At 29.7% G+C, this 11,471-nt stretch overlaps 2 protein-coding genes across 2 annotated transcripts; one reads left to right on the forward strand and one right to left on the reverse strand.

Moving 5' to 3' along the window:
• Nucleotides 1-771: 771 nt before the first annotated feature.
• LOC141534007 (uncharacterized) lies at nt 772-1,601 on the forward strand. Its single transcript, XM_074253147.1, has 2 exons — nt 772-944; nt 1,162-1,601. The coding sequence occupies exons 1-2, from the start codon at nt 800-802 to the stop codon at nt 1,599-1,601; spliced, it is 585 nt and encodes a 194-aa protein (XP_074109248.1). The 5' UTR covers nt 772-799.
• Nucleotides 1,602-5,369: 3,768 nt separating this feature from the next.
• On the reverse strand, nt 5,370-11,231 carry LOC141534008 (uncharacterized). Its single transcript, XM_074253149.1, has 7 exons — nt 11,219-11,231; nt 8,423-9,556; nt 7,889-8,197; nt 7,033-7,644; nt 6,054-6,662; nt 5,679-5,906; nt 5,370-5,596 (listed from the first exon to the last, which is right to left on the reverse strand). The coding sequence occupies exons 1-7, from the start codon at nt 11,229-11,231 to the stop codon at nt 5,370-5,372; spliced, it is 3,132 nt and encodes a 1,043-aa protein (XP_074109250.1).
• Nucleotides 11,232-11,471: the final 240 nt, after the last annotated feature.

Below are 11,471 nucleotides of genomic sequence, written 5' to 3' on the forward strand. Positions count from 1 at the left end.
AAATTTTTGAAATAACTTTCGAACGGCTTTATTGATCAATTTTAAAAATTGTATAGCTCTCAATATAAAAAAACCACGTCGATCGCCGCCAACCGCGTAAAAATCGGTTAATTCATTCAAATGTTATTGTGGTTTAAAAATTTGAAAAATTGTGTTTTAACGAACCTCTATTAGACTTTTGAGCTTGAAGAGTTCAAAAGCATAAAAAAGTTATCTCTTTAAGCTCTTTAAGCTCAAAATAATACATAAATGGTATTTTTGAGCTCGGAGAGCTTATAAACATCATTATTTTAATTGAAATGAGCGGGAAGTTGCACGGAAAGCCTTTAGGGTCAACCGTTTTCCTAATTTTTTTGGTTGTATTGGTCTTACCTGAGCTAGTCAAATCATCTGATTCACTTATGCATCTATCGTTCTCACTTCGCATTGGCTCATCTTCTTGATCTTTCAAAAATTTGATAATTTTATATCGATAAGATCTCGAATATTCCTCGAATGGTTTTACTCGCTTCGGCATTTTTTGCAGTAATTCACTCGAATGTTTTTATAGTTTTTATTTATTTTTTATTATTATAACTAATTTATTTTTAATGAAGCACATACAACTTTTTTTTTTATTAAATATTTTTTTTTTTTAATCGTTCATTTATTTTTTTTTTTTTATTTTACGATTACCGTTGTATTGATTATAATATTTCCATAGTTACGTTATTTATTTATACATAAACAATTATCTTTTAACTAATTAAGTCGTGGTTATCTCGTCTTGCTCTTTAATTTGCATTATTTTTTATTAATAATGATTCTTTGGGCTCTTGTCCTTTGGAGTGGTTCACGTGAACGTGATATTTTGAATTACGATTCAATTAAATTTAAAAAAAATGGTGATGCTTCAGCTAAATGGAAAAACAAATTTTATTCTGTTAAAGTTTTACGTACAAGTGGTAAGTCAACTAATTTATTATGGGATCATTTCAATATGTTTTTCAATTTTTGTATTAATTTATTTATTTTTGGTTGGTTTTTTCCTTATTGTTTTTATTCCTATATTTCACTTACTCAAGTCTTGATAGTTTTATAATTTACAGAGTAAATTACTCGTTGTTTTTTTTTATCTTTTCTCATGGTTCTATTGTTAATTTCACATCATATTGTCATTAGAAGATAAGCAGTGGCTCGAGTCTCTGGTTGTTGATACTGACGGGAATGTGACTTTACCCGATGTCCCGGATGATTGTCATGAAAAGAAGAAGGCTAATAATAATTCAGCTGTTGCTGACTTAAAAACAGCAACAAAAGCCCTCAATGCCAGCAAATCCCGAGAAAACGATTCGATCACTCGCACTGAAAACATCCTTCAAGACATCACTTCGCGGACCAATGCAAGTGATCTTTGCGACTCAGATGAAGATGATATTTTATCAGATCGCGGTTACTCACCAGTTCAAGAACTGGAAGTAGTTAACCCTAATAATGGATCAAAATCACGGATGATCCAGGCTGTAATTGAGACTGACAAACAAAATGTGAATTTTCCATTTGTATGTCAAGTTTGTAAAACTTCGCAAGAAGGTACAATTTTTAATTATCATAACCCATAATTTTGCATTAGTCACGTAACCTCTAACAAATATAATGCTTACCTACTCTATGATGAACCGACTGAGTCATCAACATAGTGCCTACTTTTGACCGACCATTATAAGACTTATTACACTTATTGCTCAGACAATCAATTTTATTGTCGATAAAATTGGGTGACTACGAAAGACTCAAACTATGAATGACTTTTGACTGGGAATAGACTGTTTTCTACAGAAAATTGCATTTTAAAGCCGATTAAATTCCCTTCAATTTGATCTATTTAACTTTTACTTTAAAATGTTTCTCGTTATTTCATGGCCCATTTAAAATTTTGAAATTCGCAAAAATTTTATGTTTAGTGACTTACGAATAAATTAATAAATGAATGAATGATTTTCTACTGATAGCTCATTTTCAATGAATTATAATTACGTCATAACAGAAGACACTCCCTTCAATTAACCTGTAAATACTACACGGAAAGAAAAATATAGGAACTATTCCTATAATATTATAGGAACAGTTCCCAGGCAATTATAGGAACTGTTCCCATAAATTATGGGAACTGTTCCCATAAATTATGGGAACTGTTCCCATAATTATAGGAACTATTCCCAAAATTATAGGAATAGTTCCTATAACGATGGGAATGGTTCCTATCATTATAGGAATGATTCCTATATCATTATGGGAACCATTCCCCTAATAATATAGTAATGGTTCCTATATTATTATGGGAACTATTCCTATAATCGTATAGGAAGGATTCCTGGAATATTGTAGGAATCGTTCCCATACCATTATAGGAATCATTCTCAAAATAAAATAATGCAAAATCTTCGTGCGGAGTGAATTTGAAATGATTCCTATAATATATAGGATTTAAACCTATACATAGATATTAGGGAAATCTTTCCCATAAATTTCAGGAATAGTTTTCATAATTATACACAATCAAGAAATGACCTTGTATCTCGTAATCTATTGACATTATTTAAGATATAAACTCATTCCGATGTTACACTCATCGAGACCTTTCATTTGAGCACCCACATCAATTTTTCATATATTTATATATATAGATATATATATATATATATATATATATATATATATATATATATATATATATATATATATATGTTTGTGGTTTTAACATTTTGGTGACTTCATTTTTTTTTGAAAAATATTAAAAAAAAAATATGAGTTTTCATTATGTTTATGCAAATTTTTCATATATACCATAATTTTTAAGAAATAAAAGCCTTTAGCATTTTGGTGACTTATATATATTGTATATATAAATTATATACATTTGTACATACAAGATGCGCAGTATCCCTTGCGCAAAGGAGATATTTACTTCATTTCATCTTTTATATTAGCTTCATAATTAATCTCAATGATTATATTACCGGATATTTATATTTTGTAATTATATTATAAATAAGAAAAATAGTTTATACTGAATATATGGAAAAAAGGAAAGTAGTAGAAAATTGCAGGAAAAAAATAAGTAAAGCGATTGGCCCTATAGGATCTATACCCGGGAAAAAATGATCAGACCTGATCAGACATGAACAGGCATGAGTCTTCAGGTCTGATCAGGTATGAAAAATGACCGGGTTTGATCAGACCTGGCCAGGCATGTTCAGGTCTGATCAGATCTGTTCATGTCTGACTCGATCAGGTCCAAAAAGAAAAAAGTTGCACCTGCGGGGATTCGAACCGTAGATGCCGCGCTTTCCAGACTGTTACTTTACCTCTTGACCATATAACTTATCTTTACTTTAGAGGTATCTTTCAAACTACTTAAAGTAATTTTAATTTCATACATGACTTATCTTTACAGTTAAGGAAGTTAACTATGCCTAGTTTATTAATTATTAATAATTTATTACATATCAGAGTTATTTGTTTAAAACGGCTATGTATTTTTTTTACTTCATTAACATGTGGCTCTATGCACAGTAATAAAAAAAAATTTCTTTAAGGTTTATTCCAGAATTATAATTTTGTTGTTTTCTTTTAATCTAAAATTTTTTTTTTTATTCAAAACGTATAGGTAACTAAGAATTATCTGTATGTTCTACAATTCAGCAATCTTTCATACTACAGCAATGAACCAAGGCGTAGCTTAAGACACCTTGAAAGGACTTATCGCCTATCGATATCAACTGATCTATTTTGGATATCAAAAACTTTATGCTTAAGCCAATATTTTGAATGAAAGTTGTACATTTAAAATTAATAAGGGGATAGAAATTGATGCGTCATACGGAACAAATTAATTTTAAAAATAGAACTAAAAGAAAAATCAGACATGAGCAGACATGAGCATGCATGAACAGGTCTAATCAGGTCTAATTTCAGGCCTGATCATACATGAACAGGCCTGATCAGGTCCAATTTCAAGCCTGATCATACATGAACAGGCATGGTCAGGTCTGATCATTTTTTCCCGGGATGAACAGGCCTGAGGTATTTAACACTTCAGACATGAACAGGCATGGACGGGTCTGATCAGGCATGATCATGTTTAATTTCAGGTCTGGTCATACATGAACAGGCCTGATAAGGTCTAATTTCAGGCCTGATCATACATGAACAGGCATGGTCAGATCTGATCATTTTTTCCCGGGTAGGCTATCCCTGCAACTTCCCGCTTATATTATACAAAAACAATTAGATTATACATAAATTAATTTTATTTGCCACGATATATTGAACTTTTCGAAGTCGAAAATCAATCTTCCATACGCTTTAAAGCTTTTTCCTTTTACATCTTGATTTTCGGAAAACTAGGTGCAAACAATTACTTCCCGATTTTTGAAAATTATCAATTTTCTTGTTAACGGAAAGTTAAAAAAATCTATGTTTGAAAATATATCTTCCTTTTTCATACGAATTTATTCAGTTTTTAAATTACATCGAAAATAACATGTGTTTTTAGTAGATACGTTATTTTTAAAGAAAAACAATAAAATACCACTGCTTCATAAATCGTGTCACTAGAAATAAATCCAAATGTCTTAAAAATACAAGAGATGTATCTAATACATACATGAAAAAACTATGCTAGTAAATTAACTAAAGTTACTAATCGTAGTAATGTATTAAATAATTAACAATGTTTGAAAATATCGAATCATAAATTACACCTGAACACAAAAAAATAAGTGATCTGTACATTTGACCAGATTTACCTACTCTACATGTATTTCGAAGAATTGAATCTAAATTTGAGATCTGTTTAATTGTACACTTCCAAAAGCTTAAATTAAGTGCAGAAAAACCCCCAAGAAGGTAAAAAATCGTGAAAAATTGCAATCATTGAGATGAAAAAACTTCTTTAGATCTGAATTCGGATCTTCTTCTCATGTAATTCGATCCTCTGAAACAAAATTGAAAGCCTATTCAATGGCTGCAATATTTAGTCCTTTTTTCAAGTATTTTGCACTTTACTCAAAATCTCTGAGTGTAAGGGATACACGGACTTCGAGTTTAGTTTCAGCCCGTCAAAAATTACATAGGTAGATACCGAAATCTTGAGATGTGTACAGATCACTTTTTGTGTGCCAGTGTGATTTATTATAACAAAAATACATTTAGAATCTTATAAATATGTATTGCAATCTTTAGTTAGAAAAATAAAAATGAATAGTAACATAATTAAAAATAATAAGTAGTGAAAAAATTTTTTCTAAATTTAAAATAGGAAGAATCCTATTATATAAATGTCAATTACGACATAACCACATTCAAAATATCATTTATTGTTGAAATTAAACTTTCTCTTGTTGTTCTTTTAATTTATCTGCGTACTGGTTACGAATCCATACGCGCAGTTGAGGTTCTGTTCTCCGAAAACTAGGATTATCTTTAAGAAATTGTCTCATAAGCACTGCAGAGGGGGTTTTCATTGCTTTAATGAAATTTCCAAATGTATCAAATACAAGCTTTTTTTCCTCATCAGACCATGTTCTTTTTTTATTTATTTTCTTTTGTTTGTCTGAAAAATATCAATGATTATTAAGAATTTTAAACAAGACTAAAACAGTACCAATTAATCTGAGACAAGTAAAAAATCTTACCGTTTAATAAATCATACGTTTTTGATTTTTTCTTCAAGATCTCACCAGAATTTAAAGTCGAGTCACTAGGTTCTCGATCTGATAACTTAAAGTTTACTATTTTACGTTTTCTCGTTAAATTTTTGATCGGAGTTGTATCACTGAAATTTTCTGAATCATAACTATTATCTTTTTCATGGTTTTGCATATCTAAAAGAACATTCTGGTCATCATTGTCAGTTTCATAATCTGCAAATAAATATATATATTTATGTAAATTTAGATATTTAAAGAATAAAGACGGGCCAATTCAACTTTTAAAATTCAAAAGTAAAATAAATCATTCAAATTAATGTAAATACTGTATATTAATTAAACTAATCAGATAAATTTTACCTTCAGCCTGTTTCTCGAATGTAGGCTCTGATGTAGACTTACTTTGACTACGTTGTATCATACTATTCACCCCTGACGCAACCTCCAGAATTTGGGAAACACCACAAACATCCCTAGTTACCACACTCTGTCGGTAATGGTCGCGGTGAATTTTTTCAGCGTGGCCCACGAAGTTTGACACATCATATATTCGGCACTCATCTATTTTAAGAGATGCTACTGTCGTAGCAAAGTGTTTGCGAAGTCCTGTAGCTCGCAATCTTTCAGGATACTTTGCATTGCACTTCTTACTAAAATTACGCATTAAAACACATGCTTCTAGGTGTTTGTAACGTGTACCGTCAAATCCAGGCAAACCAAAAATAAACGGATTATCAGGATGAACTTGCGCTGCACTTCGATGTAATATTATAGTGTCGATAAAAGAACGCATGCTGGTTGATAAGAGTAATGGTACTTCTCGACCTTTTTTCCCACCGAATTCAATACGCAAATATTCGTCGACTAATTTCTTATCCTCACTCGATAATCGATTGTACTCATCTTTATTGGTTTCCTCGAATGTTTTAGCCTTTTGATAATCATCGAGGCAAATCCTTTCCAATTCACCTGGTCGCTTACGATTAAATAGTAGAATAAATATTAGAGTACATTGACATAATTTTTCCATGCATAATACTCAAACCCTTCAGCCAACGATTCGATCGCTGAAACAAGACTGGCTTCAACATAATTTCTGAAACTGTTTATATCTTCCATCGTTGGAAGAGGTTCTTTCTTGTGTCTTTTTGTTTTTTTGAACACTTCTGGCCAGCGTATTAATTCGAGTAGGAAATTCTACTTCGTGGACTTCCAAAAATATTTCACAATATCACATCGTCCGAAATCTAATTTTTTATCAACTCCTTCTTATAAACTTTAGCTACTTTCGTAATCCAAGTACCCGCAGTAGTAGCAGTTGAAGGAGCTCTACACTCACTTGTTTCTGCGTTCACACCAACAACCGCTTGAACCGCAATGATCATATTGTCATAGATTCTCGGATCAAGAATATCAGCAAAACCTTTAACATCTACTGGGTTATGATGTTGATTAATTCTACCATTTTGAAAAATAGCTTTATTGAATTCTATAACTTTCAGTAGTATACTTCCCAGCATTCTCATACGAGATCGTATCATTTTATGATGATGCTGGTTTGTATACCGTTCGGTCAAATCATTCACAAAAACTATCAGCAATGAGTCATATCGAACAATTTTTGATATCTGATCGTCATTGTTTATGGCCAGAATTTTCCGTGTTAATTCACTTGCATTGGGGTGAATTTGGCCCATCATTATTTTTGATTTTATCAAATAAGATCTATCTTCATGGTGGTCTTTTTGTTCTGGACATTTATGTCGTCTTATATCCAGTAACCAACGTCCACATTTAGCGCAAGGCTTATAATCTATAGCATTTACCTCTGATGCTTGACGAGGTTGTCGAGAGACAAGGAGATTTCCTTGGTTGAAATCCCTGTTCAAATTATATATATTATTACCCCGGAGTCGTAATTTTTCTATTGCTTCTTTTCTGGCAGCTGAATCTGTAAAAAAATAAAATCATTTGTATTCTAATAGACTCATGTCAGAAGTTACAATTTTTAGCGAATAAAAAAATTTTTTATGGAAATAAATCATTTTTAATGACTAAATACGTACACAGTGTGACTATAAACTTTTATAATAAAATTCAATTTGTTATTGTTTCAGAACTATGTTTTTTTTTTTTTTTGATATATAATGAAACGTTTAAAACTTTTAATCATAAGTATATTTATATTCACTTACTTTTTTCTAGAGCAAGGAAGTGCTTAACTTCAGGTTCATTAGCATGTACGTCTCGATAGTGACGACTTGGAACTACCTTTAGTTCAAAACAGAAACAGCAAAATGTTTTTTTTGTTTCCATTCCCGATACAGGTACATCTAACTCATGAAGAACTGGAGCTACTGCTGTAGATAGCAGTTTTACTACAGAGTTAGTTGTACTTTTTTCAATCACTGAGTTGATGTTAATCGATTCATTTAAGCTTGAATCAATATCGGGTATAAATGTTGAATCGTCATTTGATTGATCAATTTCAGAAATGCTAGAAACTAAAAATACAATAATAGCATGAAAATTTTTCAAATTCTTAGCTTATATGACTTGATGAAAAAAATTTTTGAAAAAGAGAAATTTAATCTACAACTTTTGATTCTATCACTCGTCATATAGACTTATAAAATATACAGTCCAAGCTCTATAAAATTTTGCGTAATATATTACTAGACAAAAACTTATGATTACTTATGATAAGAGTTATGACGTTGTAAACTTACTTGAGTGATCAAATAATATAGGTACTGAAACGACTGAATCATTCGAAACTTCATTTTGTTTCTCTGAATTCGAATTTAATTCGATGTCGTTACTTTCGCAAAGCTGAATATTTGACAAATTTAATGTGGAATTTTCCAAATTATTAATCGTCTCTCTCAGCGCACCATCTGTGTTTAATTTATCAGATTCTTCGAGATGATCTAGTTCGTCGAGCTCACTGATGTGAGAGCCACTCGAATCGGAATCATAATCTGAATCTTGGATACTATCTGGTACATAATTAGGATCTTTATAATCATCAATATCATCGGAACATTTTATCGGATAAGTTCTAGAAGAATCCACGGAAGAGTGATCTGCTATTAAAGTTTCAGCATCATGATTGATTTCTGATAAATTTATGACATTTAGAACTTTGCTGTATGAATTCAAATCTATTCCAATTTTGGTGTTATTATCTATATAAGAGCCATTATTTTCAGCCAATACAACTGGAAATGCTATATTTTCTCCAATTGACGGGTAAAAAGAGATTTCTTCTCCATCTGTATTGTTTACCGGAGCGTCAATGAAAATTATTGGTACATCATCAAGTTCTAATAATTTCGTTGGCCCAGAAACTTTCTGGATGCGTCCATTTATTGTTGGTAGAAAATTACCTACAATATTTGATTTAATAAGTGGTTTACTAACTTTGGTATTTACGTTTATACTTTTATCTTGACTTTTATATTCGGGAGGGATATTATTCATTAGCTCTGGATTCTTGAAACCATGAGAAGTATTTGTATAATCTTCATCATCATTCACTCCGTATTGATAAATTATACTCGGATAATCATTCATGTTCCTGTCTTTTAATTTAAATTCTGACGCAGGTACTTGAAGATTTGATTTGCTATTACTACATCTTTTTAATCTACAATCATCGTCCAGTATTTCATCAATCGGTGAATCATTCGTTGACCTCAAGATATCGTTACTGTCAACGGTATTAAAACGTGTATCATCATCAAATTCTGGTTCTTGGTAGGGTACCAAATCATTAATTTTATTAGACGATGAACTCAAATCTAATTCATTCCTTTCATTTTCAACAGTGCTGATACTGGGTTTGTTGTCCTCCAATGCGACTGATTCATTTTTGAAGTTTCACTAGACACTTTAGTACGTTTCAAATGTAAAATCTTTTGTTCATTTATTTTTTCAATATAGACTATTGGTAATTCATTGGTTAAGTCTTGAGCAATTTTTAATAAATCTTTTTTCTACCTAAAAGATAGAAAAAAATTAATTATTAAAATTTTGATCAAAAACGCCACAATATTAAATTCATTATAAAAGCTTGAGAAATTGAAAACAAAATATATGATTGTTTATGAAGCAAATATAACAAAAATTACTATCCATAGATAAAAAAATTTTAAATAAGTTTTTTAAGTGCTATTTAAAAATGTTAAATTGATTTAACGACTTTCTAGAGATAAAATTTTTAATATTTCGTCATTAACACTTTATCAATCATTGTAAAACTAGAAAAATTTCTTCAAAAATTGAAAAATATCTGCCTTATAAACATTCACTATTTTTAAATATTTTCAATTACTTATATCTATAATAAATAACTATGATCTCTAATAATTACCATTACGCAAAATCAGAGAAGTTCCATATTCATAACCTCTATAAATAAATAATCCATTTTCATTCCGTTTTAAATTTTTGTAAGCTGTTACAAAATATTTTTGTTTGTTGTTTGTAGTAAGCAATACATTGTGTTTTCAATTTATAATAATTGTTAGCATTTTAATAAAATTCACGCAAATAGTATATTCATAGACTATTAATCGATGCTTATGATTAAATAATCACGCAATCGACAGATTTTTACTGTCCAGCAGTATTTGCGTGTACAATAATTATTAATTACACTTGATGTCCAAAGTACATGTGGATTTTTAATTCTTAAATTTTTTCTTCAAGACGCTTATCAAAACGATTTTTATCAATAATTCTTATAAAATCACCATGACAATCCAGAACTCATATACATAAAAAAATGGATGGCTTGATTCAAGTATTCAGACATCAGGTGTCATTGTTAGTCTTTTTTAACTTCGTTCAAAATTAACAATATAATTTAAAAAATATTCCATAGTATAAATTCATTGTGAATTTAAGGAATTTAGAAATTCGATATCGATATATTTATTAGTAATATGCTATTGAACAATATATGATAGTAATAGTGTGAATTAATTAGAAGATATAGATTAAAAAACAATAGTGTATCCTTACCCCACGCGATCAATTCATTCCGTAAATCGTATTAGCAACAAAATAATTACAAAGATAAAATATTCACTGTGTCATAGATATAAATAATTTAATGCTACTAATATTTCCTATGTACTCAGAAGAAAATCACAGAATTTAAATGGGAAAATGGTTCTTTGTTTTTGAAACTTAAAAGATAATACATTACAGAATGATACCAGTTTTAAATATAACCAATATTCAATATAGAATAAATAAAATTATTAAATATCCCACTCAAAAATTCTATTTTCTCATAGAATGTTAAAGATATTTTAACTGTTAGTTTGTCAAGCAAGGTTAGCATTGTATAATAATATTGACTGTTCTTTTCAAGATAGAGTTGATAGTTTTTATTTATTTTTAATCGAGAAACATAATAATAACTTAGTTCTACATTTAAATAACAATGGAGATATTGAAATATCCTATAAAAATAGACGATTAGCAATAGATCATCTTATTATAGATAGATTCACTAATATTCGTCATTATGTGTTTGAAATTCCTCAATACCCCACGCGACTAACATTTTTTGATTTATAAGAAACTGATTGTTCGTAATGTCTTTAATTTGGTTCAATTCTAATTAAATACAATATTTTGTTAAGTATTTTACAACGATTTCGACAGAATTCTTTATAATGATTATAGAACTTATTCTATTTTTGTTGTTATTAAAATAAAAAAAACCTAACTACGTACTTCCTAACTTATTTTTATTATTAATTA

This window comes from Cotesia typhae, unplaced genomic scaffold (assembly GCF_013202065.1).
Source record: "Cotesia typhae breed Kobodo isofemale line unplaced genomic scaffold, CoteBio_Ctyphae scaffold_13, whole genome shotgun sequence".
NCBI lineage: Eukaryota > Metazoa > Arthropoda > Insecta > Hymenoptera > Braconidae > Cotesia > Cotesia typhae.

Coding starts and splice junctions, on each gene's coding strand:
- LOC141534008 (XM_074253149.1), bottom strand. Junction 8,198..8,422: donor TATATTATTTGATCACTCAA/GTAAGTTTACAA, acceptor TTGTATTTTTAG/TTTCTAGCATTTCTGAAATT. Junction 5,597..5,678: donor AACGTATGATTTATTAAACG/GTAAGATTTTTT, acceptor GATATTTTTCAG/ACAAACAAAAGAAAATAAAT.
- LOC141534007 (XM_074253147.1), top strand. CDS start 800: ATGATTCTTTGGGCTCTTGTCCTTTGGAGTGGTTCACGTGAACGTGAT. Junction 945..1,161: donor TAAAGTTTTACGTACAAGTG/GTAAGTCAACTA, acceptor TATTGTCATTAG/AAGATAAGCAGTGGCTCGAG.